The sequence below is a fragment of the Amphichorda felina genome, assembly GCF_050947745.1.
Source record: "Amphichorda felina strain 45539 chromosome Unknown scaffold_6, whole genome shotgun sequence".
Classification (NCBI taxonomy): domain Eukaryota; kingdom Fungi; phylum Ascomycota; class Sordariomycetes; order Hypocreales; family Bionectriaceae; genus Amphichorda; species Amphichorda felina.
The window spans coordinates 1,289,534-1,316,063 of NW_028145044.1; the positions used below are offsets into that span (position 1 = coordinate 1,289,534).

The window sequence follows — 26,530 nt, forward strand, 5'->3', positions numbered from 1 at the left end:
AGTTATGCAAATGTTGGGAGGTCCCGTCCTCACTTCACCTATAGGTGAAGACCCCGCCCTATAGTCCGTAGAATTCCCATCCGTCACCAGCACCTCCCTGGGTTGTGCCGTCGTCGTCTTGTGCCCCCTCCCGGCGCCGCCCGTGGTGCGGTACGTACTCTGTTCGCAGCTCTTCGCCAAGTCAAAGCTCCTCATCGTCCAGCTCCGACGGCTTCAGCAGACCGCCAACCTTCTGCCGCCTCTCCATGTCGGCCGCCTTGGTATCGCGCTCCTGCTGCTCCTTCTCCACTACGAATAGCTCCGCATTGTCGCCGGCAAACTCCTTGAGCGAGATGAGGAAGTCGCGTAGGTTCAGGCGGAACTTGTCATACTGCGTGTTCAGCGTGAACAGTCCCTCCACGAAGCTCGCAACTTGTGCACTGTAAAATTATTCTCGTCAGCTTGGGCTACATAGGGGAGCGTTGGGACTACTGCTTACGGTTGCAGGTTGGGGAAGGCGTTCTGGAGCAGGCTCGCAACAAAGTTGGCCAAGAATTCCTTGTTGTTAGTTCCGCTCGGCGCCTGATCGGGGGTGTAGATTGGGCCCTGGATCTTGGGGGCCGTGCCGTCCGCCGGGTGCACGAAGTAGAAGAGCTTCATGAGAACCATCGACTGCGTCTTGAAGCCAGCCTTGTGGTCGGGGTCCGTCACCACAAAGAAGACATCCTGCAGGATATTGACATAGAATCGCTGGAAGAAGGTGTTGGCCGTGGCCATGTCGGTCTTCTCGGCAATGTTGTTAATCAGCTCCAGGCACATGTTCAGTCCGGCCGCCTCGACGTCTCGGTTATCGTGCTTGAAGGCCCACGAGCACGAGTCAATAACAAATTTGAACTGGTGGTTGTCAAGCTTCAACAGGGCTGTGGTTCATTGTTAGTAGTGTTCAAAGGAACCAAACAAACACTTCCACTCACCAGGGAAGCAGTGCAGATTGATGGCGCGGAGGAGGTTGAAGAACTCGACTCGGTGCTCCGGGAACTCGGAGAAGTCCTTGTTGATCATGTCGAGCGTGCACTCGAAAACGTTCTGCATGATGATAGGGACCTGCTCCTCCATCAAGGGCTGCATGAGTGTTAGCAAATCTGCAGATGTACAAGGGTGGCCGGCTACCTACGCCAAGCTTCGTGATGATAGTCGACATAGCCTTCAGCACCTCAGCATCTCGGGCCCCGGGCACGTTGCGGTTGTAGTCCACCAGGACAGATTCCAGCAGCGGCGGCACCATCTGGTTGGCGACCGCCTGGTGGTCCTCGGCCTTGTCCACATATGTCTCAATCAACTTGAGAATCTCCTTCTTGATTGTCCGCAGTCCCCTGACTTTAGGCATCTTCGGGGCCAGGTCGCCGTCCCTCGCCACCGCCTCGGAGATCAGGCCGCTGGTCGCACGGTACATCTCGAGCATGTCGTGGTATATCCGGCCAATCTGGGGGTAGAAATAAGAGCCGATGGAGGAGCATGCGGACACGTTGGTCTTCATGATGTTGCCAATAACCTTGATCGTCTCGGCGTCCTGGAGAATCGACGGGTTGGAGGTCGCCTGCTTGATGATTTCATCCCAAGCCGTGTTAGGGATGTTCATAAGGTCAGCCAGCAGTCGCTCCTGTTGATGCTGGTTCCCCTGTGCAGCAACCATATAGCCACAGGCCTCGTAGAAGGTATGGACTTGTTGAGGGGTGAGGTCGCAGGTGATCTTGCCCATGTTCCTCACGATCTCCTCAATGAACGGCTCCTGCTCACTAGGCTGAAGCGCCACGAAATGTCGACGGCATTGGCGGGCAATCTTGATGAAAGTGTCGCATGCCATGTCCTGCACACCTGTTCCATTGTCAGCAAGAGGCCGGCTAGTACAAATTCAACTCGACTTACCTTCATGAGACTCGTGCATGAACTCGAAAAGCTTGTTGACTACCGTCTTAAGGAACTTCCAGTGCGCCTTGAGGAATCGCGGGTACTGCCCAACAATGTACATGATGTTGCTTGCAACAACAGCCTTATTGTCTTTTCCACGCTTCATCTCCGTAAGACCCAGCAGATCCTTGATGACCGTGACAAGGAAACGTTTCTCTGTCTCCTCGTTCATTGCCAGAGAAATGGAACCAATTGCCCAGCAAAGAACGTTGCAGTTGTGCCACGACCACTCAGAGCCATCCACTTGCCGAGCCAGCTTCTCGGTCATGATCTGCTCCGTGTCGACCACGTCCAGGTGGGTAAGGTAGACGAGACACTCCCGGATCGTCTTATAAAGCTGAACCGTGTCGCTCTCCTTGACAAACTCGCGGACGATCTCGCCCTCGTCGTTCTCGACAATGAGGACTTCTTCTGGCCTAACCATCTTCTCGATCATAACAACTCGAAGGTTAGACAGAATCTCGTTGTATTTGTGCTTGCGCAGGGGATAGTTCATCAGGACACTCGGGTTCGGGGCTCCGCTGCCGCTGAGACCACTGCCGACAGCAAGAAGTGGGTTGGAGTCGGTGATGGGGAGCGACTGCATCTCCTCATACAACTCCTGTACCATCTTCAGCCAGTAATCCAGGCAGATCTTGAAAATCTCGCGGTCCTCGATTTGCGATATGCGGATCAGGTAGTAGTGGCCGTGGAGCAGGTAGTCTCTGTTGGGGAGTTTCTCGATGAGCTATTGAGAGAGTTAGCATTGCCTCCTACGAAGGACCCAAGTTAAGCTCACATTTAGGTGCATCCCAAAGAAATTGCACAGAAACAAGGCCAAGTTCTGCACAAACTCCTGGTCCTTGGAGTTGCTGGTGGGGTACGTCGACTTCAGATCAAGAGACACGGGGATAATATCCGCAATCGTACTAAGAACTTCAGTAAACATCCTAACCAGCTGTTCGTCGTAGGAATTTGGCTGCCCGGGGCCACCCGTCTGCAGACCACCAATCTCTGTCAGGCACTGGAGCGTAACGTTGCGAAACTCGGGCGTGGGCAGGAAGCGTGTGCGGAGAGTCTCAATGAGGGGCGTCTCGAAGATGTAGCCCAGCGGGATCCAGTTGCAGAATCGAAGCAGGGTCTCGAGAGTCGCCTTGATGAGGCTAGGCTGGGTGGCCGTATTAAGGACCTCCTGGCAGAGCTGGAAGATTTGCGAGAACTCGGCGCACATGGTCTGCTTGAGGTTCCGGGTCTTGGTGGATGTCATCTGCTCGGCTGAGTAGTCGAAGACCTCTTCGGACAGGAGGCGCAGGATTATCATGTTGTTCTCGCAAATGGAGAGGTTCGAGTGGCAGGAGGAGATGATCTCGTTGATGAACGTCGGCCAGTTGTGAGGCCACTCCTGCTTGAGAACGGAAATGAGGACCAGGTTCAGCTTGTTGAGGAGGGTCTTTTGTGTTCGCAACGACTCTTCGGTGCTCGAGCACTGGATGATGAACTGGACGATGAAGTTCCGGATGCCTATAGAATGGTCAGTGGAGACATGGAAAGAGCATCAATATACCAACCTTGACATTGTTCCCGTGGAAGGACCTTCCATCTTGTCATAATAACACTGTCAAGAACCTGAAGACCCAAGTCTGCCATCACATTAGCCCCGCTGTCAAAGCCAGTCTGGGGATCTCGATCGGGATCGACGCACATTTTGTCTGGGGGTACTGCGCATCCGACAAAATCTTGTCCACCATCAACCAGGCATCGGGATCCTCTTTGAACTGCGGAAAAAGTCAGTCGAAGCTCGAGAGTTGTCGTACTATTTTTTTTGTTGTCGACGGGCGGCTCGGTCTGGGGAGTGGGGTGGAGCGAACCTGGTTCAGCGCATTTTGGGCGGCTTTTTGCTGCACGGAAACATGTCGAGTTAGCAACCATTTCCACCGAGGAAGTTAAGATAGCAGAGGGGAAGGGAAGCGCACCTGTTCGCCGCGGCCTTCGTAAAAGCTGCGCACCGTGGCGTCGAGCTCCTCGATGGTGGGTGGCATGGTTGCTGGACCAGGGCGGCGCGTATGGCCAGAGAGGTGGGGGAAAGGACGAGATGGAAGAGCAAGGGTTAAGAGAGAGGAAACTGGAGGGTTTCCTTCGGCCGGTGGGGGACGACGCAACGCACGCAACGAGAAGCTATGCGGCACGTCGAAAGGCAGATGCCTCTTTTGGGAGCTTGTTGTGTTTGCGTCAGCGGTGGGAAGAGGAGGGGGAAGCGGGACTCCAAAAGAAGGCTGATGAAATGGTTCGGAGGGGGAGGAGAGGTTGAGGTGAGGTGAGGTGCGTGAAGCAAAAGATAGCACCAGCCGAGCAACCAGCACCAACAACTGGGCCCAGCACAGCACTGCAGACCCAAATGGCGGGGGCAGAGGGGAGCTGATTTTGTCAGCTCGTGGGTAACGGTACTTTGGGGGGCTGATTTAGGAATTTGGCGGGTCGCGAGGCTGCCGAGAGGAACCTAGATCGGGGCGCTGGAAAGTGCTGCAAGCCCGGTCACTCCAGGTCGCTCTGGTGACAACGGTGCTGTCATGACGCCGCCATTCTAGTACTGGTACTTCCCCGCCAGGCAGTGGCCTGAGCCAGCCTCTGCTTTTGGCTGCCGACCCCACCTTTGGCATTCACCTCACCTTGGTCACCGGTGATTGCACTTCACTTTTCAGCCTGCTTCACTTTGTACCAGTTGCCTATTTTAAACTGACAGGAGCTGCAGAAACTACACCTTTTTTTTTTTCGTCTATAGGGCGAATCATCGTCAACAAGCCCGCCCTCAAGAGGGGGAAAATGCATCTGCCAGCTACCGCGAGCTATGCCGATAGTCCGTGTTCCCAAGGACTGACATCACTGTGAACTTGGCCCATGTCACCACAGTTACCAAGAACCTATCGACCGAAATTTGAGTGATCCACAGGGTGCTGCTGATGCTCCAGTGTATCTGCACCATGTGTAGTATAAACATCTATGTTGGCAGGATAGACAAGTTTTGTGCATCTAATAATATATAGCGTTGGTCCTGGGACCGATTTTCTCTTCCCCCGTCTATGCCTTCTGGTATCCGCACTCAGCCAGGCCCGTCCGCAGGGCATCCAGCGCCTTGTCAACGTCCTTGCGGTTCTGGTCCGTCACGCTCACACCCATGTGTCCGAAGCGGATGTACTTGGTGCCGATCTCCTTGTGAATTCCACCGGCAAAGATGACGCCCTTGCTGAAAAGCTTGGGCAGGATATCGGGGATCTTGACGTTCTCGGGCAGGTAGATGGCCGTCATGGCGTGAGCCTGGTCCTCGGGCTTGGTGGCCACAATCTCTAGGCCGATCTCCTTGATCGTCTTCTTGATGTAGTCGGAAACCTCGGTGTGCCTCTGGAAGCGCTCGGCCAGGGGCTTGGCCAGGATCTGCTTCAGCGCCGTGTTGAGGGCGTGGACGAGCTGGGGGGAGGGGGTGGCGAAGTAGGAAGGCTTCTTGGCCTCGTAGTTTTGCATGACTGGGGATTGCGTCAGTTGACATGTTCCGCAGAATAAGGGATTGCCATCGTTAAACTTACTCGGTGTCCAGTTCTTCATTGAGGCAAAGTAGGACGCGGGCGGTGTCTTCCTGTTCTTGAACGCCTCCATGGCCTTGCCACTGAACATGGAGATGGACAGACCGGCAGGGCATCCAATGGCCTTCTGGCTAGCGGTAACGACACCATCGAGACCCCAGGCGTCAAAGTCAATCTCCTCGCAGGCGACGCTGCAGACACCGTCGACAATGACGAGGGTCTCGGGGGAGACCTTCTTGACCGTCGCGGCCAGGTTCTTAAGCTCGCTGAGGACGCCGGTTGACGTGTCGACGTGGGTGACGGTGAGTATCTTGTACTTCTTCTGAGAGAGGGCCTTCTCGACCTCGGCGAGCTGGGGGCGTCCGCCAATGGGTCCGTCGAGCTTGGTGACGTCGGCGCCATAGGTGGTGAGGCATTCGGCGAAGTTGTCGCCGAAGTATCCGGTGCTGAGGACGAGGGCGCTCTCACCGGCCTCAATCAGGTTGGCAGCGACGAGATCCCAGCCGAGGGTGCCGGAACCCGAGATGATAAAAGGTTGCGAGGCGGGGTCGGTCGTCTGGAACAGCTGGCGCAGCATGGACAGGGTCTCGCCAAAGGTCGCGACAAAGGCGGGACCGACATGGCTCTCACTAAGGAGGACAGGGTTCAGCACTCGATCGCCCTGCATATGATAGGGGAAACACACCTATAATGGCTCATGGACTGGAGAACGGCATCGTCGAATTCGATGGGGCCCGGGATGAGCAGGGTGGGGTGCTCGGGCTGCGAAGACATGGTTGCGAGGGATCGGAGCTGAGAGATGGCAGTAGGAGAGTTCGAGGTCGTCGCTGGGCTCAGGTGCTGGGACACGAGGGAGATGCGATTGCAAGGCGAGATGGAGGAGATGGAGGAGGTGGAGGAGACGGAAGATATGGGGGAGATGGAGGGGTTGTCCAGGGAGAGTTTGCGGGGCATCTGTGCCGATCTGAAGATGGCTCTCTTCGCGCTTCGGATTGGGAGCCGCATACGCGCTAACAGGAGGGTGTCTGCGGCGTGCAACGATATGACGATATTGCGGTTGCGTACCTCGGATACTCGTCGGCTGGCCCGTTCTGATGCCTCTTTGCGTCTTGTGAGAGGTGCAAATTCATGCGAGGGGGCGGGTGCTATCCGAGACCACCCAGCGCCCCAGCATTCCAGATGACAGGGCTTTTTATGGATCGGCATTTCCCCCGACGACGACGATATCGGCGTCCCACAGTCTAGGTACGAGTACGGAGTACTACTAGCAGTAGTAGTAATATTACGCGCCACAGTCGCAGGTAGGTACGTGCCACACCTCCGCCACCCGCCGTCCTCCGTTCGCCCGCGCCGAACAATGACTTGCGGCCTTCACAATTGGCGCCGAGACGACAAGAAGTCAATGATTATTATAATGCCAGACCTCTGCTAGACCTCATCTCAGGAACTCAACTGCCACCCAATCCCCATCACATCACATCAGGCAACCGACCTTGCGGCTGGTGCACAGCTCCGAGCTGCCCACCTTGATCCGGGACGACGGTCCAACCCACGTCCATGCCTCGACAACCCACTCGTACCAGACCTTGGTGTCGTCCGTCTGCCGCCACATGCTCACCTCCAGCTCTGTGTCGCCGGGGAAGTAGAGAGGTTGCTGAGTGACATGTCAGCACTGTCAATGCGCCATGGAAAGAAGTGTAAAACAAAAGCCGAAAATCACGTACCTTAAGCGGGAAGAAGATGGGGAACCACGATATCATGTCCTTACTCTTCTGGTCGATGCGTTCCGGGTGCGTGCTGATCTCGACCTTCTCCCCCGCGTGCTCCTCGAGCTGCGACTCGTACAGCGTCGACTCGAAGTACCCAGCCAGGCCGTGAATGACACCCCGGTTGGGGCACACAAACGTCGCGCGGCAGAACCGCGAGTTGTGGTCATTGGCGCCGGCCGCGCCGGCCATGCTACCTCCGCCGCCGCCGACAACACCGCCCGAGCGCCTAGCCTCGATGGACTTCAGCGTATCTTCGGGGATGGGGTGCACAAACTCCCACGCCTGCTGAATCTGCGGGTGGCCGGGCACCTTCTGCGACACAAAGTCCAGGGCAAAGAGCCTGACGACCCAGGGGGTGTCAAACGCCGTGGGCTCGACCGGAACTCTGGAGAGAATGTCGGCGTACAGCTTGGGGGTCGATATGGGGCTGAAGTGGGCCGTGTAGGAGCTCGGAATGGATATTCCGTGAGGTTTGGCGATGACATGCTGGATGCCATCAAGGCACTCCGGGGAGAGCTCGTTGTCGCCAAAGGACCCGAGGAGCTCCGAGATCAAGATGTCGACCTTTCCATACACCGGCCCCGTCTCGGGCGAATCCGAGATGAGAGGCCCCTTCCAGGCTCGCATGTCCGTCTTGACTACCGTGACGCAGCCACCCCAGACGGTCTCATTCCGCTGCAGTAGGTAGACATAGGCGTTGGGGTTCTTCTCCAGAGCCCAAACCTCAACGGCAACCCCAGCAGTCTCTGCCGCCTGTAGGGCACGGGTGACCAGAGGGCCCCGGCCAGAACCCGCGACGGCAATGACCACAACGCCCTCCTTGGAGGTCGGCTTACCTAGCTGCTTCCATTCCCTCAACGCCTCCGTGCAGGCCATCTCATATTGTTCATACTTGACCGGATCCCCCTCAAAGACCTCATAAGTGGCTGACTCGAGGTTGTCTGCCAAGGGTTGCAGAGGCGACTGCAGCCAGTCCTGGAAACTAGCCAGCGTATTTGCCTCCAGCTCCGAGATGGGCGGCTGCTGTGATTCTAGCCAGCGGATATAGGACAGGTACGCGTTGGTAGTAGTCGTTGAGTTGCTGCTCTTTGATTCAACGGACTGAGACTCCGACAAGCTCGGGAACTGGTCGCGAGAGCTTGGGTCGACCCCAGCTTGTGGAAGTGACTGGCTTGGCCTCCTAACTCCCGAGACATCAGGGCCCATGTCGCACAGGAGAAGCCATGGGGCCATCTTGAGCTCCATATAATTAAAGATCAGTTGTTGATGGTGTTTCGACAGGGTGGGATATCCACCCTTGTTCGACTGGAAAATTCCAGGGCTCAGGGTGAGGTAATGCATAGGCTCGGCAAACCACCTCTTCTGTAGCGTCATTTCCGGCATGACCTTGGGTAGTTGCAGGGCTGCCAAGTTAGATGGTAGCCTTGCTGGGATCGGGTTCGATAAAACTCACCAACCAGTAGTCTCATGTCGTACTCGCACACGGAGCGAATCTGATTCCAAGAATCCCAGGCGCTGAAGAGGTCAACTTCCTTGGGCTCTTCGTCGACAGCAGCCTCCGGGTCGAGGGACGACAGGAGTTCGGTCTGCTTGCCAGCGCCGGGCTCCCGATACATGGGCATGTGAATCAGGAAGTTCAAGCGGCTTCCTACAGTGAGAGCCTCCTGGACGGCACGGGAATACTGCGCTAGTCCCTGGTTGCCTCCATTCTTGGACGCATCCCTTGCCGGGGCGGGAATGACGAGGCTCTTGATGCCGCAAAAGTTGGCGTAGTTGATTTCAAGATTGAGAACCTGGCGGGATATGCTGGCAATGATGCGGTCCGGGGAGCAGAGGTCGATCCAAGGGCTGATGAAGCCGGTATAGGTGTTGACCGCTGGGCTCGGGAAGAGACTGGTGTCCTCGGGCGTCAAGGGTGGGAGAATGGGGTCTGCCACAGAGGGGGTTGTGGTGCTGGCCTTGTCACTGGAGGAATTCTTCAAGGCTGCCAGATGCTCCCTGACGAGGTCAAACACCCTCGACCTGAAGTGGTCATTTGTGATGGGAGTAGTCACAAAATTGAACTAGAATGGGTCAGTGTGGGCGGAAGATGAGAGGAGCAGGGCTGTTGGGCTTACACCATAGTTGAGCAAGTGGCCATACTGCAGATCTGTGAGAGGAGCCGTCCTCTCTGAATCATGCTGGCCAAGCTGAAAACTAGGCCTCTGCGGCGCAAAGCCCTGAGGCGAGAAGGTAGCAGAATCGCCAGCCATGGCCAAGTCTTCAGGCTCGAAATGTGGTCAACGGGCCGTGAGAGCTGCTGGGCAGCAGTGGACAGTGAACAGTGGATAACGATGGCCAAAATTCAACCTATAACAAATAGCCGAGAGCCTCAGCCATATATGTTTCAAATTTTTGAAGTAAAAGGTGGAAGCGAGCAGTGCAAGTCAGAAGTGCAGGTGAGAAGCGTTGGGGTCCCATTCTGCATTGTATTTTGGACTTTCTTTCTCGGTGAGATCGTAGCGCACAGTGCGTGTTGAACTAGGTGTCTAAGAACGTCATGTCTCCAGAATCGCATCAAGCCAAGCCTGGGAGCTTAAAGTAGGAGGCCCCAAAGACACTTCGAGCAGCTGAGATTGTAAGATTGCGATGCCCTGTGTTTGTTGGAACTTGCTGCTCCTTGGAAGGTTCTATTGCTCTGCGTCGAGGTACAGTGCATACTCCACACATTCAGCCGAAACCCGCAGTTATCTGCACTGTGTTAGACATCAGGGTCCTTATCGATACGCGTCGCATCTCGTCCCGCCAAATTTTTATTTTACGTATCCAACACCAACCAACGGATTTGCAGCAGGCATACTCCATAGTCCATACTGGCAGCCAGCACTCTGTAGGGAGACTCTGTTTAGTCGACTGCAGCTGCCCGTCTTGTCGCCCCGTCATTCGCACACCGTCACTCTCACACCGTCACTCGCACACCGTCACTCGCTCCCACGCGCCACGCTCGCTCTCCCAGAAACATGACCGACCCGAGCCTCGCGAGAGGAGGGAAACGCAACAGCGCCGATTCGGAGGAGCCCTCGCGCAAGAAGGCCAAGAAGGAGGACGGCCAGGACGGCGACGGCGAAAAGTACAACCCCTACCTCGCACACATGTACCAGGACGCGGATGCCACCGCGGGCAACGGCGAGCTCTCGCCAGACTCGCCCTTTGCGAGCTTCAAGCGTCGTCGCACTACCGCCGTCCAGGCTTCCAAGGTCGAGGACCTGTCCACCAACGCCTTCACCGGCAAGGAGCACACCCAGAAGTACTTCCAGATCCTCCAGACCCGCCGCGACCTCCCCGTCCACAAGCAGCGCCAGGAGTTCCTCGACAAGTACCACTCCACCCAGATCCTCGTCTTCGTCGGTGAGACGGGTTCCGGCAAGACCACCCAGATCCCCCAGTACGTCGTCTACGATGAGCTGCCCAACCTGATGGGCAAGCTCGTTGCTTGCACCCAGCCCCGCCGAGTCGCCGCTATGTCTGTCGCCCAGCGTGTCGCCGACGAGATGGATGTCAAGCTTGGCGAGGAGGTCGGTTACAGCATCCGTTTCGAGGACATGACCGGCCCCCGCACCATGCTCAAGTACATGACCGACGGTATGCTGCTGCGCGAGGCCATGCACGACCACGAAATGTCCCGCTACAGCTGCATCATCCTTGATGAGGCCCACGAGAGGACCCTCGCCACCGATATCCTCATGGCCCTACTCAAGCAGATTGCCAGCCGCCGCTCCGACCTCAAGATCATCATCATGTCCGCCACCCTCGATGCCCAGAAGTTTCAGCGCTACTTCAACGACGCGCCCCTGCTGGCCGTCCCCGGTCGCACGCACCCTGTCGAGATCTTCTACACCCCCGAGCCCGAGCGGGACTACGTCGAGGCCGCCATCCGCACGGTCCTGCAGATCCACGCCTCCGAGCCCGAGGGTGACGTACTGCTATTCCTAACGGGAGAGGACGAGATTGAGGACGCATGCCGAAAGATTAACCTCGAGGCGGAGGAGCTGCAGCGCGAGATCGACGCCGGGCCCCTGGTCGTCTACCCCCTCTACGGCACGCTGCCACCCCAACAGCAGCAGCGCATCTTCGACAAGGCCCCAGGACCCCTCTGCAAGGGAGGGCGCCCCGGCCGCAAGTGCATTGTGTCCACAAACATTGCCGAGACCAGTTTGACCATCGACGGCATCGTCTACGTCGTGGACCCCGGTTTCAGCAAGCAAAAGATCTACAACCCACGCATCAGAGTCGAGTCGCTGCTCGTGTCACCCATCTCCAAGGCGTCGGCCCAGCAGCGTGCTGGTCGTGCCGGTCGTACAAAGCCCGGAAAGTGCTTCAGGCTGTACACGGAGAAGGCCTTCAAGAAGGAGCTTATCGAGCAGACCTACCCTGAGATTCTCCGCTCCAACCTCGCCAACACGGTCCTCGAGCTGAAGAAGCTCGGCGTCCAGGATCTCGTCCATTTCGACCTCATGGACCCGCCCGCCCCGGAGACCATGATGCGCGCCCTGGAGGAGCTCAACTACCTGGCCTGCCTCGATGATGACGGCGAGCTGACGACTCTCGGAGGTATGGCGTCCGAGTTCCCGCTGGATCCCGCCCTGGCCGTCATGCTCATCTCGTCGCCCGAGTTCTACTGCTCCAACGAGATCTTGTCCATCACTTCGCTCCTTTCGGTGCCCCAGATCTTTGTCCGCCCGGCTACCAACCGCAAGCGCGCCGACGAGATGAAGGCGCACTTTGCCCACCCGGACGGCGACCACCTCACCCTCCTCAACGCCTACCACGCCTTCAAGGGACAGTCGACCTCAGACCCGGCCAGCCTCAAGCAGTGGTGCCACGAGCACTTCCTCTCCTTCCGGCACCTGTCGAGCGCCGACAACGTCCGTGCCCAGCTGAAGCGCATCATGGAGACACACGGCCTCGAGCTCATGTCCACCCCCTTCGAGGACAAGAACTACTACACCAACATCCGCCGTGCCCTGCTCTCGGGCTTCTTCATGCAGGTCGCCATGAAGGAGTCCTCCGGGAAGGTCTACCGCACCGTCAAGGACGACCAGGCTGTCCTCATCCACCCTTCCACTGTCCTCCGCACCGAGTTCGACTGGGTCCTCTACAACGAGTTCGTTCTCACCTCCAAGCAGTACATCCGCACCTGCACGGGCATCCGCCCCGAATGGCTCATGGTAAGTTTCCTTCCCCCCTCCCCCCTCCCCAAAACAAGCCCTGTCCCTCTCCTTGCGAGTATAATTGTGACGTCTCGTTCTTGGCGGGCACGCTAACGGTTTCTCTCTCCTCAAACAGGAAATCGCTCCGGTGTACTATGATCTCGACACCTTTGACGACGGTGAAGTGAAGCGGTCCCTCACGAGGGCAGCGGAGAAAAAGCGCCGCAAGGCAGCAATGAAGGCCGCTCGCTGAGCAGAGGGGCGAGAATTTTACCGTTAGGGGGCTAGTGTTGTAAGGAGGCACGATGATGTTCACGGGCCGTTAGCCCTCCCAACCAAATGTAGAAAACAGGGTCTCATCATGCCGTCCTGGCGCTATTTGTGGTTGGACTGTTCTAGCATGGCGAAAATCTCACGATTCTCGCATCAAGAGCCTCACTGATGGCGTTTGGTTTTTTTGTTTTGTCTTTTTTTTTTATGATTAATCATGGATTTTCCAAGAGGGCACGATCTATTTTTTCTGCAGAGGGGAAAAGAGTGAACAAGGCTTAGGACTTTAGAGGACGGTACACCGAGGTCTCAGTTCATATGACTTAGTCGTGTTACCCATAGAAGGCAGGGGGTATAAAAAAAAACGGCGAAATTGTCAGCTGAAGACGAGGGGTCTTCGTTTCCAAACCGAGCCAGCCGCAGGGCGACCCTCTTATGAGAAATTCCTTGGTGATAGTTACCCGCAGCTATGGTGGTGTTGAGGATGCAACCTCCAAGATCCTTAGCACAAGCCACAAACCCCGCAAGGGCGCTCTTTGCTGTCTCACCTGAGCCTAGCTGTCGGATTGCCAGAGCGCAGAGTAGCATGGCGGAGTTCGCTGGAAGGGTTATCAAAAAAGGAAGAAACAGGAGAAGGCAGCTGGTGGCTCGGTGCTACCCGCGACATGATCTATCGACATTCTACACCCATGTACTCCGTACAGCAGCAGAACAGATCTAGACTCTATTAATATTACCCAAAATGTTCTGGGCGATGCCAAGGTCCCCATCTCCATCCCCATTGTCGTCCTGTAGATCGCCTGGCTTCCCCGGGGCGCCGGCATTGCACGCGCATGTACGGATACAGTTCATGAAGAAGACTGGTGCTAAATGCACCTTCGTACATGCAAGACGCGCAGCTGTGACGATCTTCCTACCATAGACGAAGCTTAGCTAGGTAAGTACTAGGTAAGCCTGCAGGGTAATAATACGCAGTACGTACTCGCATATTTTGTACATAGCAGTCCAATGGTTGAACAAGGCTGCAACCTACCAATATAGCATATAAGGCCGGTCTTGCGGTCCACCCCGAACATTGTCTGAGGACAAATCCGTTTGCGAGATGCTCAGAGATGATGAATAAACAGTTACCGATCTGGTGGTATGATGTTTCGGGAAGACTGGTTCACAACTTCACAGCGGTCAAAGAAAGTGAAGCGGCGCCGTGCACGGACTGAAGGAGCCGACGCTGGGGACCAACAAGGATCCGGGGAGTTCAGGAACCAAGAGTCGAAGGCCTCTCATAACGCAAGCCTCATGCAAATGTGCACTATTGTGAAACGGCCTCTGTATAGACCCGCGGGTACGGAGATCTTGGGCCGGTCCCCGTAATATTTCGGGGATTTCGAGGCGCCCTCAGATCTCAACACCACGTTGCCAAGCCCTGCAGCCTCTGCCCAAACGGACGGAGCCCTTCCCCCCCCCCCAAGTTCCCATCATTGGTGACTAGAGCAACCATCTTGGCGAGCCAGATTCTGGCCCAACCTAGACGTAACTCGCCCTTCATCGTGAGGAGGGGTCCAGCTGCGTTACTTCCACAAACAGATCAGGCGTTATCGAGCTAAAAGCCCTACAGCAATTTGTCAGGGGTATGTGTCCGAGTGATCCGTTGAGCTGGCTATGACGCTCAGCAGCTTGAGTCCCTGTTCGTCTCCGATGTCAATCGGGCCACCTCCCAGCCTGGATCGCCCTCCAGGTTGTCGCCTGCTAGATCGAGGCCCCCATCGCGGTTCTACATCATAGCAACGCCACGATGTTGAACATCCCGACCACGTACCCAGCCGGTGGGAAACATTACCGCTGTCATCCTGTGGCTCGGGAACTACTGTGTAAGGGTGTCGTCTTGTGTCTGGCCGGTACTGAAATCGGGCTGCAGCCGATTTCGAGAGCTGTCGGAGCCGATGCTGATACACAATATGATCCCAGTCTGGGGGTTCAAGGCTTGAATTTTGTCTCATTGCCCGGTGCTTGTTTCGGCTTATCTTGGAAACACTCCAGACCCTGGATTCCCGAGAACGCGGATTGCCAGGACCTAGCAAAATGATGAGATCCGGGGTGAGTGTCTCGATCTGGCCGCCCACTGTCTCGGCTACGATGGGGCCGGGCATCACCCTGTTCTGCAATCGGCCTTTAAACCCCAAACTCTCCCGCCGGTGAGCTGGGAAAACAATAAACGACTCAAACCTGAGACCTCGCACCGTCAATCGGTGAAGTCGTCCGGCTTCTAGCAGTTCCGGAGGCTTCTCCACAGAGAGACTCGTCTGGATATAGGTTAGTTGGTGTATTACCATGCTGACAAAATCTTACCTGCGGTGCACAACGTTTAGTGATCCGACACAGTGGCAAGAGGAAACTATCCAGTTGACAGTTTGAGCCCCTCATCATTTACCTATTCCTATGAATGTTATGTATTCAGATCAAAACATTAGGGGGGCGGTCTAGTGGGACTCGGGGGCAGACTCGCAAGCTGGTAGCCATGGATCTATCCCTGTCGAGCCCCCACGGTTCCAGGTTCCAGGTTGCGAGTAGTTCCAGGTTCCTGGTTCTGGTGGCCACTGGTCATTAGCCTGTTCCATGCGGTTGCATCAGCTCATTCCTACCCTGGGCAAACATGTCGATAGGTACGAGTAACAAGTACCATGATTACCGATTTGCCAGTACCAACCTGCAGCCCAAAGTTGCATGCATACGTACTAGCATTTCCAAGCCAGACATCAACCAGGCCCGTTCATTGTTCTTTTTTTTTTCTTTTGGCGTATCTTGCCTCGGTGAGCTTCTAACAGGCCTTCGATTATAAGAATCTTGTCCTGTCCTCGAAGACTTCGTTTAGGGCAACCTTCCACACACAACCTGTTCTTCCTATCAGCGACGCGTCTACCTCACCTTCTTCAATATCGATTTCTGTCGCCAGAGTAAAGCACTCAACTCTCAAGCTATTTTCAAGATGAGCGGAAGCGGCGGCTTTTACAAGTACCGGTGCAAGTACTTCTACACCTACAACTGTCCGAACTGGGTTTGGATAAACAACGCTCCTTGCGCCACATGCCTCGTAAGTCGTGCAGCTTGAGGGGGAAAAACAATGATGCTGATAAGATCAAAGGCGGAGGGAAGAGACGATGAGCAGCCACTCATGCACCATTGGCCCATGTCCCGTGATATCGTCGTACCTCGGGTTAAGGATGGGATCCTCCAATACACCATGATGGAACTTGTTGCCCCGACTGTGCCAGGAGAAAAACTCTGGACGCTCCGAGATAAAGTTGTCCAGCAGCCTCCTCCAGGCCCGCCAGTAACCAGCGCCATGCCGAGAGCAACTAGCACTACGGCCGGAAATTTCGACATACCTAGGACTACTGGAGAGCCTTTCTAGGCGGCCAGCGGCTCTGCGGATGGGTCGACCTGTCTCGCGAACGCAGTTGAAGCTGGGTGGGCCTCTAATGATGTGGGAAATGGCGTGATTCGAAAGCAGAACCAAAGTCTGGTGCTGTTCGGGGCTGGGGCCTAATGGGCCTCGAGGTACATAGTAATTTCTAAGTACATGGTTTTTGGCAAAGTTGGCGTATTCCTTGGTCGGGCTAGAGGGTACGGGGAAATGGAAATTCTGAAGGGTTACCAAGCTTCAGGTCGGGGCGTCCATGTATTGCCTTTGGGTAGTCAGTCTATATTGGAATAAGGAGGTGTATATTAGAATAAGGATCATGATTCTGTGTGTCAACGCCATCAGTGGAAGTCTCAATAGGGTAGTCTCGAAGTCTGGCATATACCTCATTTGCCGGAAATATTCGAGATGCCTCCATTGTATTTCTGAAGGATTCAAATAGCTGGGGCAGACGAACGGGTGGCGCCGTGGTGCCGGGCTGGTAGCTTGACAGGTAGGGTAGGATGGTATCGGCCCTACCGGGCACACATGGTGGGAGGGACGGCGTAACACGTGCGTGTGTACCCTTTAGCGCTCACTACGTACCTTGGTACTCGTATGACACGTCGGAAACTACCAGTAATAAGTATCGTCAGAGCCCCAGAGTCAAACGTCCAGCCGTTGTCGGGTCGTCTCGTCGACCCGTGACCAGCCCTCATGTGAAGCGCCAGGGGTCAAGGATTATGCCACAATGCCTCAGAACAGTGACAGTCTGGCGGCGCGGATGGTGCAGCAGGCCTGCAGGGTTTCATGAAACGTGGTTATTGTGGCTGCGGGCGGCGACGCCTTGCGTGCCCCAATTATGAACTCGTCTCGAGCATTCGCAACCCTTGGCCGAGCGACGAATCGTGTTGGAGTCGCGCTCCGAAGGCTATTTTAGTGGCCATGTATTCCGTGACAGATCTGATAAGAAGTACAATATAGAGTCTCTGGTAGCATTTGGGCCGGGACGAGGCTCTCTGTTCACGTGTGGGGAGAAAGGGGGTTGAGTTAGTTGGACTGAGTGGTGTTTGTTTGTATGAAAGATGGAAGAAGTCAAAAGTGCAGCACTCTCTATGGTTCCTGCTGTCGATGACGTGAGCGTGCTTTCCCTGCATAGAACTTAAAAGATTCTTGGTTCCTGCCTTCTGGCTGGATCCAGCAAATGCTCATCACCGCCTAGGTCATTCCTCTAATCCACCGCCCACTTGTTTTGCCCACTATCCACATCTGTCGTCATGTTTCATTGAACAGCTGACTCTCGATTGCTGCCGGGTTATGCAGATGGTGCAGCCCCAGCCAGGGCCAGGGTCTCAGATGTCCATGGTGCATGTTTGCTCCCGTACTCCGTACTCGTATTAAAATTCGCTTACAATGCATAATATTGACCCCTCATCGACCGGGGACTGGGCTACTTGCTTTGCCATACTCTTACTATCGCCATGAGCAAGGTATCTTATCATATATTACTGACCTACCCTAGGAGACACTATTATCAAATGTGCCCGAGAACGTCAACCCGTGTTGAGTAGACTGATGGGATAGCTTCGGCCCCCCCTTTACAACCCTAAAGAATAAACTCCGTGCAGAAACAGCACAAGCATGGTAATTATAGAAGTAGTAGCCCCTGTAGTTGGTGCTCTGTGAGCAGCATTGGTCCCATCCTCGTCCGTCGGATACGCAATGTTGCCCCCCTGAATACGATACTCAACATTATTCGACTTCAGTGTCGAATTCCGGCACTCTCCATTGGCAATGTCGAGCTTTGACAAGTCATCAGGCACGTTGAAGAACATGTACGCGCTCTCGGGGACGTCCTTGAACCCAGAAGTGTCGTACCCAAACGGGTTCTCCTTATCTGTGACGGTCGTATTCCGAATGAAGATGCACTGAACCTGCTCAGGGAATTTCTTGTACATGACTGGGTACTGCTTCATGATGTCCGGGTTGGTCGTGTCCCCGATTAAGACGAATTGCCGCTGGGGAAAGGTCTCGAAAATCTTCTCCAAGTAGTATTGACGGCTGGACTGGATACGAGTGAAGGATGCCAGACTCATCGGGTGCGTGTCAAAGGAGCCCAGAGGGTAATACCGGTAGAGGAAGTATAAGTAGTACTGGGCTAGCTGTTCGGGCGTCGTCGTCATGTAATGAAAGTGCAGGTCTGGGATTGAAGAGGACCAGTGTGAGAAGATCTGATGCATGTTCATCCAGACCTTGAAGGGTCTCACAAATGTGTTGAGTATGGCTTGTTGGGGGACGTAGATCCTTGTCTCCCTCAAAACATCGTCAATATCCGACAGAATTGTCATGCCATGAGGGGGGATCAAGTAGGCCACAGTGCTTCCCTTGCTTTTGCTGCTTCCCCGGCCGGGGTATTTGTCTCCATGTGTTCCCAGTGTGAAGGGACGCAGGTGGAGGGTCTGTACCTTCGAAGTGGCATTTCCTGCGAGATTGTACCGGACTTTATGGGTGATATTGCTCACCCTGGAGAAGAAATCAAAATCTCCCCATCGCTTACCCTTCCAGCCCCCTACAATAGTCTGAACACCATTCCTGGGAGGGTCTCCGGTTAGGGTATAGCCAGGGGAAAAGTAGGTGACTTCTTTGGCAGCCTCAATGCGCACGTAGGGGTTGATTTGCCGAGCCGAGAGCAGGGGTCCCATAGCCTTGATCGCGTGATGCTGCTCCGTGACAGGGAGTTCGTCAAATGGGACTGGGTAGCTGAATAGACTAGCAAGGTAACGGATCGACTTTGGGGAAACATGGCTATATAGCTCCCGGTAGTAATGCCCATGCATTCTGGTATTCCAACCCCGGCCTGTCCAGTTTGCATACGTCCTAACGGCCCAATTCTTCAGCAAATGTGTGGCAGGGTCTGATGCCGAGATCACTTACGGAAAGAGAATGCACTGATTAGACGGGTTCGACGGCAGCTTCCCAAGAGCCGGTATGAGGTCAAACAGGGTCTCCCCGTCGGGAATGCCATCGCGGTAGTTGAGGATGCCCGGGCCGATCATTGGCTCGATGATATTTGCCCTGTCCCGTGTCTTCGCTTCATCAGACATAAGCGCACCCTCGCTCGATGCATCTGAGTTATGCGAAGAGTGTGTTGCTGATAAGGCAGCTAGTGCAACCCTAGCCGGTTCTGCTGCAAGTTGAGGTGTCGTAGCTGCATAGGTTATGCCGACAAAGAGGTTCAATAAGTATGGACGCATATTGGTATTCACAAGAAAACCTGTGTTGCTAGCGGTATTTGCATTGTACGGCGGCAAATGTAGAAGTTGTGGGAGACGAGCCTCGGGAAGCGTTCCACCGCGTCCAAAGATAACACCCAGCTACTTCGGCAGTTCCGGTGTTGTGGCCTGCCTCCGAGCATAGTTAGGTAAGGAGACACCCACAAGATTCCCTCAAGTGGACCGAGTAGCTCCATATCATTTATGAGCTACTTCTTTCTGAAATGGGGGTTTGTCAGGAAGCACACAGGATGAGACCGCTGAGGCCTTGGACTAAAGGGCCAAATGGAAGGAATGGCACCTGGCAAACCACAGTTGACAAGAGATGGCTTCGTTCATTCTCCAATTTTATTGCCGTACGTACAGCAAGACCACCATTTCGGAGCCTGGTTTAAGCTGTCTTGAGGCTTCTATGCTAATCCTGGATGTTACGTATCTACGCGACTCTCAACGTCTAGCATGCTTAAACAGCGCAATCCGGAAACTCGTGGCGGCAATACTCGCATCAGAACCTGGACGTACTCCATTGGCGGAGTTTACGGTTCTAGTCGACTAATGTCTCAACATGAATTTCTTATGTGATAGAGGGAAGGCCGGGGGGGGGGGGGGGGGGGGGGGTATCGAGCTAACTCTAGTTCACTAGTACTATTGACGAGTTAGTATCGATATCGGTAAAGCTGAGAAAGGGGTTGACTTATCCCCTCACCGCAGGGGGGTTGCCCTCCCACCATTTCTGGCACGAGGGCAACCGGGGCTGCCTGCTCCCCTGGCTTGCCCCTTGATTCCAATATAAAAAGCCTGGACGAGTTGCAGACTCTCCGCTTCAGGTCGCAGGATCATGAGACTAGCAGCCCCAGACAAGCACGAAACTTTGACTCCAACTCGGGATGGGTCCTGGTGCTGCAGCCAAGAGTGACAAGGAACCAGAAGCTAGAGGGGCCCACGCCCGCGTACCAAGGCATACACCCTGACCAGGTCTCATCACATCTCGAAGCTGTCTTCGCCACCACTACCTCCGTAGTGTCGCGCCGTTCTCCACCGAGAGCCGAGAATAGGGACCGGAACTCCTTCTGTTTGTATTGCGCTGCCAACAAGGGTTGGTTTTTGATTCCTCTCCATCATACTCTTTGCAGAGTTGGCAAGGAGGGCATTGTCGCACGGCCAAAAGACACCCATAAAAACCGTGCTGTCGTCTCGGGGTCGACGAGGGGTGCGAACGCGAGGAATTTGTCTTGATCCGATAGAATCGCGACGGGTGACTGGCGTCCTTCACAGCTGTGGGACGGAGCCCAAGGCCGAAAGTTAATGCGCTTGGCCAGGCCAGATGCATAGGCATCACACACCGTTAGTGGTTGCTGTGGTGCGGTCCAGGGAGCCAGGGAGAGAACGAGCGGGTTGGATGCAACGGTTGCCATGGACAGCAGCGTTAGGTTGCAAACAAGCTTGAGAGTACCGAGAGCTTTTGCAGAGCGGCAAGAGTAATGATCAGCCGGGGCATTTCTGTGTGTATCCTTAGATCCTCACAGCACAAATTGGGGTGCAACTGTGCTTTCCGGCAAGGCAGTATCTTAGGAAAGGTTGGTGAAATGCCACGGCTGATTGTGTGTGGCCAGGCCCTGTGCTCAAACTCTTTCTGCTTGATTCCCAACGCGTTTGCCGACAAGATTCGGGCCCGAAGGACAAACTCATGGTATACCAGCAGCTCCTGCATGTTCAGTCCGACAGCACCTCCTGGACGGCCTACTCTTGGCCTTTGTGCTAGTTCCAGCGGGTAGAGCCGACGAGCGTCCTCAGGCCAGAGGCTCTTACCGCTACGGCTCATGGCATCTCCCCTCTTGCGCACCGTGAGGTGACTGGGCTGTCCTCCCCGGCAGTCCGTCGGTAGAGGGATCTCGTTCAGCCTTCCCACTTGTTCAGCGGGGGTCGGCTTCCTGAGACCACCTAACCAACTTAGAAGGCGGTTTAGACGACAAGGAGCGCAAAACTGAGAACCAGGTGTATGCTTAGGGTTAAGTTCCGAAACTCTTTCCCCCCACTGGGCTGGGCCGTCTAGTAACCGACAGCAAAAGACCAGGTGAATCCAATTGCGGCTAACAGGTCCTGTTACAGGCTGGAGAGCGGCACACCGTGGGCAACCGGCCAGGAAGAGGGGTCTGCGATAGACATTCCTTGCGGAAAATGAGAGTCGGAGGACTGTGGGGGAGGCGACGCGCATTGTGGTCGTTGCCCGCAAGGAGCAACGAAGGAGTTTGGTGGTAACCTGACTCGAGCAGCTTGGAAAGGGTCTGGATTGACAGGAAGGGCAGTCGGCTCGAGCAGCGAGTGAGAAGAGTTGGATGGACATGAAGTGTGTTGTGAAGACCAACTGATGAGAGTGTCAACAACACGGACGCGGGTCCCACTTTAAGCTTGGCAGGACGCATGGGCCATCGCGTCGCGTGAACACGTGACCAAGTAGAGACTTCTACCCTCAAGGTTAGCGTCAACCTTGTGCACGCCCCACCAACCCTTATGTCAAGCATAAGCCATTAATGCCATTGCTCCAACTTCACCTCGTCAGATGTCAACAGCCTGGCTGAAATACCATCACTCCATCTTGAGCCAGCCACAATGGCCGAGAATCCAGGCCCGCAGCATTCTCAGCCTAAGGTTGTCCAGGAACTTGTAGAAGCCGCGAAAAAGGCTTTTGACCCCTCACATGATGAGGCTTCTCGTGAGGCTGGGCTCACTGCGTACAATGAGCTCGTCGAGAGGTAGGTGGCCCGGCCTGATGCGCCCTCGGAAGTCTGACGCCCGTTCAGAACCGAGACCTGGGTCCTGCTTCCAGCATTAAATGCTCTGGTTAAGCCAAACGTGCTCCCACCATGGCTGTCGCAACCTCTTATGCGCACCCTTACCCTGGTGCCGCTGAGGCCCGGCGGTGTTCGCGGAACCATGGAGTTTGTCTTCTCCGTCCACCCGAGTAACTCCTCCGAGGCTGCCGACCCGACAACCCGTCAGAAGCAAGGCGCAAGCATCACCCACGAAGCCGTGGCTATGGCTACAAGGCTACTATCCTCAGTCCCCGCCTCCATGACACCTCAAGCCTGGTTTGAGGGTATATCGGGTCAATTGTTCCACCTGATGGACGGCCAAGATGGCCCAGATCTAGCTCGCACTGCCGCCCAGATTGTAGGATTTGGAATCCTGGGAAAACGACAGTTAGGGGCTCCTGGTATGTGCCCGTGGGAGTTGGAAACCTCGCGGACACAAGGCTAATGCTAAGATGAATGACCACAGGAGCGCCTGGATGGGAAGTCTTTGTTCAACCACTTCTGGGGAACGTCAACCCATCCCTGCGTTCAAATTTTGGCTCGATACAGAACGAGGAAGAGGTCATTGACCTGAGCCGAGATCAGGTTCTTGTCACGCCTGAGTTGCTCCAGGGCTCATTACGCCGCCTCAAGGTTCTGATCCTGTCCAACCCATCTCCCGGGCTATGTAGGAGAGTCCTCAAGCCCATCCTTCCACAGATCTGGGCTCTGGCATCATCATCAAGCCTCCCCACAGGCAAAGATCTCCCCAGGAGCGCTGCGCGGGCTTTGCTCGAGACTTACTTAAAGCTCTTTGGAAATAGCGAAACTGTGGATGTACTGATCAAACATGTTCTTTGCAGAGGCTCACTGTCCGATGCTGAGTCTGCATGGGAGTACCACCTTGCGGCGAATGGAGCCGTGGATATCGTGGCCAAGCGCTCCGGATCAGCCGTCCAAGACGTCGACATCAACTGGGGTGAAATTGAAGAGAAGGCCGTGATCTTGTCAGACACGATAGTCACTGCATGCTCGGAGAAGGACATATCATCAGTATTTCTCGACCTTCTCCGTCGATGGATCAGGACAGTTGGTGATTCATCTGACATCAGCCTCCCGACGAGCTCCCTGAAGGAAGAGCCAGGGTCTCCGGTTCAAGATCTATTTGAGGTGACGCTATTGCAGAAGCTGCTCGAAAAGGCACCCGAGAAACTTGTCAGTCGCTTTGATCAGCTCCTGGAGCTGATAGCCCAGGTTCTGAAGGCTGATGGCCAGGCTGCACTGGCTGATGACCTAGTCGGCGTCGTGTTGAGCTTGCTAAATTTAGTAATCACAGCGCCGACTTTTAACAAATCAAGCATCAATAAGGAAGAATTGCAGGTCATCGAGACGTCGCTGGATAGGCTCGGCAAGGAAGACCGATCGGAAGTGTCGCAAACGGCTTCAAATTTAGCATTACTGCTGAGGTACCGCAGCGATTTGGACCAGGACGAGGAAGCAACCCCGGCGCTTAGCAGTCGCCAGATTGAAGATCGCCGAACTTACAACCTCGCCATGAATTATATCACAGGAACAGACAATCCGCCACCCGTGGTATCTGAGGGACTCAGCCTGCTCTCTGGGCTGATACTGGCCGAGAGTTCTGTCTTGGATGTCACGGCTGTCAATGTCCTCTTGTGCCACCTACTCACCAACAATGAGGACTACATCAACTTGAGAGTCGTCAAGATGTTTACGCAGCTTGCTAACAAACACCCACGCTCCACCATCAACGAGCTGCTTGACCACTATCTGGACCCACAGGAGAAGGCGTCTACGGATACACGACTCAGGTTCGGCGAGGCCCTCATGCAGGTCATCGAGCGCCTTGGCGAGGCCTTTACCGGCGAGCCGGCAAAAAAGGTGAGCGAGACCCTGCTATCCATTGCTGGCCGGCGGGGATACCGGCCCAAAACGCAAGCGAAGCAGGCACGGGAAGAGAAACTACGTGAACTCAAGAGGCAGAAAGAGGAGGGCGGAGATAAAGACCAAGACATGGACGTGGACGAGGATGAGGATATGACGGCGGAAGAAAAGGCTACCAACGATATCCTGGCTCAAATCGTTCAGGGATGGGACAGTAAGAGAGGCGCAGAGGACATTCGGATGCGTGCATCAGCCCTGTCCATCTTCGGGACTGCCCTGGAGACCAATATCGGGGGCACCGGGCCGACACTTGCATCGGGGGGCGTCGACCTCTGCATCAATATCTTGACGCTGGAGCCCGAGTTGGAGAAGGGCATTCTACGGAGAGCGGCCATCATGGCTGTGCTCAGCTTCGTCAGGGCACTGGACAAGGCGAGAGAGTCCCGCCGATCCCTAGGGTTCGGCCTCACCGACTCGAGCCGCGAGGATATCATGCGGACGCTGCAATACGTTGCCAGGACTGACAATGACGGACTGGTGCAGCAGCATGCACGTGATGTGATTGAGGCCCTGGAGAGTTGGCAGATGTCGAAGCTTCTCCCAGCGGAAGATGCCGACGCACCAGCAGGGCTTGGAAGCCTGGCTGGACTGAGGGTCAACCCAGATGGCATTCTGGTGGACGTTTCTGGGCGGCCTCGACCAAGGATTGAGGAGGTGGAATGAGAGTTTGCATTGAAATGTGGCTGAAACGGGGGGGCCCAAGATTCAGGGCAGAGGAGGAGGTGGTCCTTGCCTACGATTGCATAGTCACCAACTGACACCAGGGTCCCTGGACAGCGGCCGGAGCCTGGGGACTGGGGGTGAGAGATTTTGTATAAAAAGAAGAGAGCCCTTGGAACCTTGTTAGATTCCAGAGGGGCTCGATTCCTCGAATGTTGGTTGGTGGTAGACCCGGTTGAGGCTCAAGAAGAGGATCGAGTCTGTAACACCAACCACCAACCACAATGGCCACAGGGCTCTGGCGTCTGAAACGGCCGCCACTCTCGGAGACTTGGAGCCGGAAATGAATCAAATGACGTTGTAAGGGGTCGCTGATAAGTCTGTGGATTCAAAATATGACGGCCTGGGAGTCTGACAGAGAACCATCTCGAGAGCAGTATCCGTACGTATTAGAGACATTATTAAGGAGGTGAGCCTGGGGAGGTGAAGGATCCCGGCGAGGGCGCCTCGTGTCCACCGATACCGACGTGATGCAACGGTCCACGACAGGCGACTATTGGCACGCGGGATCTACTAATATGTATGACCAGGTACTCCGTAGGGGTGACTCTAATTGGAGTCATGCGAAAAACCTAGTGGAAGATCGGGTTCGATTCCGTAGTAGAATCGGACGGGACGATGAGAGCGTTTTGGAACGTTTTAGCCTGCGAGGCAAATGACGTCGGGAGACGACATGGAGCCACGGGTAGTTTCGCAGGCTGCTATTGCTCCCTGAAATTTGAGAATCCGTCCTGTTGTTGGTCGTGGAGCCTGCACGACGAAGACGCAAGTTGGACCACCGTCAGCGGCTCGTTTCAGTCGACGCTGGCACCGTCTTGGTCGTCACAACCTCGCAGGCGATGGCGCTTACCGGAGTGCATCAGACTGGGGCCAGAGCATGCCTAGGTACGGAGTAGGTTGTGATGGAATGCGTGCGAAGCAAAGGGATTGCAACTGGATCGCTACTTGCCTATTAGATCGCCGCTGGGATGGGGTAGTTGAGGAGGAAGGGCAAGAGCTACGGACAATTGAAGCCTACAAAGTACGTGCAGGAAAGGTGCAGGGTGCAGGCAGGGAAGGCACAGGGCAGCGGGCTGCGATTGGGCAGGGGGGGGTGTCTCAGGTCGGTACTGTTCCTGCATAAGCTCGCCTCAAGTCGCTCCCCTGACCCTGGCCGCCCTTGTTCACACCTCATGGAACAATTCTCCAGCAACCCAGTTACCACCGCAGCGGCTCACAATGCGGCGCCGCAATCTGGTCCCCAGTCTGGTCTCGACTCGGGCTCGCCCACAGTGGCTCCATCATGCCTCCATGGCTGTGGGAATGCTGCCCTGCTGTTGCTTGGTGCTGATGATTACAGGCCCAGCCGGGATCCATTCCGGCCCACGGCTGCCATGGTATGCCCGTGGCATGGCCAACTTGCCAAGCGGCATCCTGGAAGGCGTCTATCTAAACTCCGTGCCGCATGTACACTAGCATGTACGATTAGTATGGGTGTCAACACGGCGTTTCAACCTCGACTCGAATCTCAACCCAATCGCCGTGGAGCCCGGCCCCTCACCGCCGTGTTTCCCGGAGCGCGCGGGAGCAGCTCCAGCATCGCCATATGGTCTCCTGCTATCAGCACACTCCTAGTCTCCTGCTGTGCCCTCCCAGGCCTGCCGCCTCCCTTCCCG

General features: G+C 55.4%; 6 protein-coding genes across 6 annotated transcripts; 2 read left to right on the forward strand and 4 right to left on the reverse strand.

Annotated features, from left to right (window-relative positions):
• Window positions 1–181: 181 nt before the first annotated feature.
• CRM1 (exportin CRM1) lies at window positions 182–3,965 on the reverse strand (the record flags this gene model as incomplete). The annotated part of the gene is made up of 8 exons (XM_083195644.1): window positions 182–419; window positions 479–899; window positions 954–1,101; window positions 1,154–1,854; window positions 1,906–2,674; window positions 2,726–3,447; window positions 3,629–3,701; window positions 3,900–3,965. 8 exons carry the CDS (start codon window positions 3,963–3,965, stop codon window positions 182–184), a joined length of 3,138 nt encoding a protein of 1,045 aa, XP_083048660.1.
• A 1,036-nt stretch (window positions 3,966–5,001) lies between these two features.
• Window positions 5,002–6,275, reverse strand: ACO1O0_006251 (alanine--glyoxylate transaminase; the record flags this gene model as incomplete). The annotated part of the gene is made up of 3 exons (XM_083195645.1): window positions 5,002–5,444; window positions 5,505–6,130; window positions 6,187–6,275. 3 exons carry the CDS (start codon window positions 6,273–6,275, stop codon window positions 5,002–5,004), a joined length of 1,158 nt encoding a protein of 385 aa, XP_083048661.1.
• Window positions 6,276–6,975: 700 nt separating this feature from the next.
• On the reverse strand, window positions 6,976–9,522 carry ACO1O0_006252 (protein arginine N-methyltransferase; the record flags this gene model as incomplete). The annotated part of the gene is made up of 4 exons (XM_083195646.1): window positions 6,976–7,155; window positions 7,226–8,673; window positions 8,724–9,333; window positions 9,388–9,522. 4 exons carry the CDS (start codon window positions 9,520–9,522, stop codon window positions 6,976–6,978), a joined length of 2,373 nt encoding a protein of 790 aa, XP_083048662.1.
• Window positions 9,523–10,269: 747 nt separating this feature from the next.
• On the forward strand, window positions 10,270–12,712 carry PRP43 (DEAH-box ATP-dependent RNA helicase PRP43; the record flags this gene model as incomplete). Its single annotated transcript, XM_083195647.1, has 2 exons — window positions 10,270–12,477; window positions 12,596–12,712. The coding sequence occupies 2 exons, from the start codon at window positions 10,270–10,272 to the stop codon at window positions 12,710–12,712; spliced, it is 2,325 nt and encodes a 774-aa protein (XP_083048663.1).
• A 5,012-nt stretch (window positions 12,713–17,724) lies between these two features.
• Window positions 17,725–19,182, reverse strand: ACO1O0_006254 (phosphatidate phosphatase App1 family protein; the record flags this gene model as incomplete). Its single annotated transcript, XM_083195648.1, has 2 exons — window positions 17,725–18,931; window positions 19,061–19,182. 2 exons carry the CDS (start codon window positions 19,180–19,182, stop codon window positions 17,725–17,727), a joined length of 1,329 nt encoding a protein of 442 aa, XP_083048664.1.
• A 2,826-nt stretch (window positions 19,183–22,008) lies between these two features.
• On the forward strand, window positions 22,009–24,818 carry ACO1O0_006255 (RTP1/Tango6 family protein; the record flags this gene model as incomplete). Its single annotated transcript, XM_083195649.1, has 3 exons — window positions 22,009–22,151; window positions 22,200–22,612; window positions 22,678–24,818. 3 exons carry the CDS (start codon window positions 22,009–22,011, stop codon window positions 24,816–24,818), a joined length of 2,697 nt encoding a protein of 898 aa, XP_083048665.1.
• Between the last annotated feature and the right edge of the window lie 1,712 nt (window positions 24,819–26,530).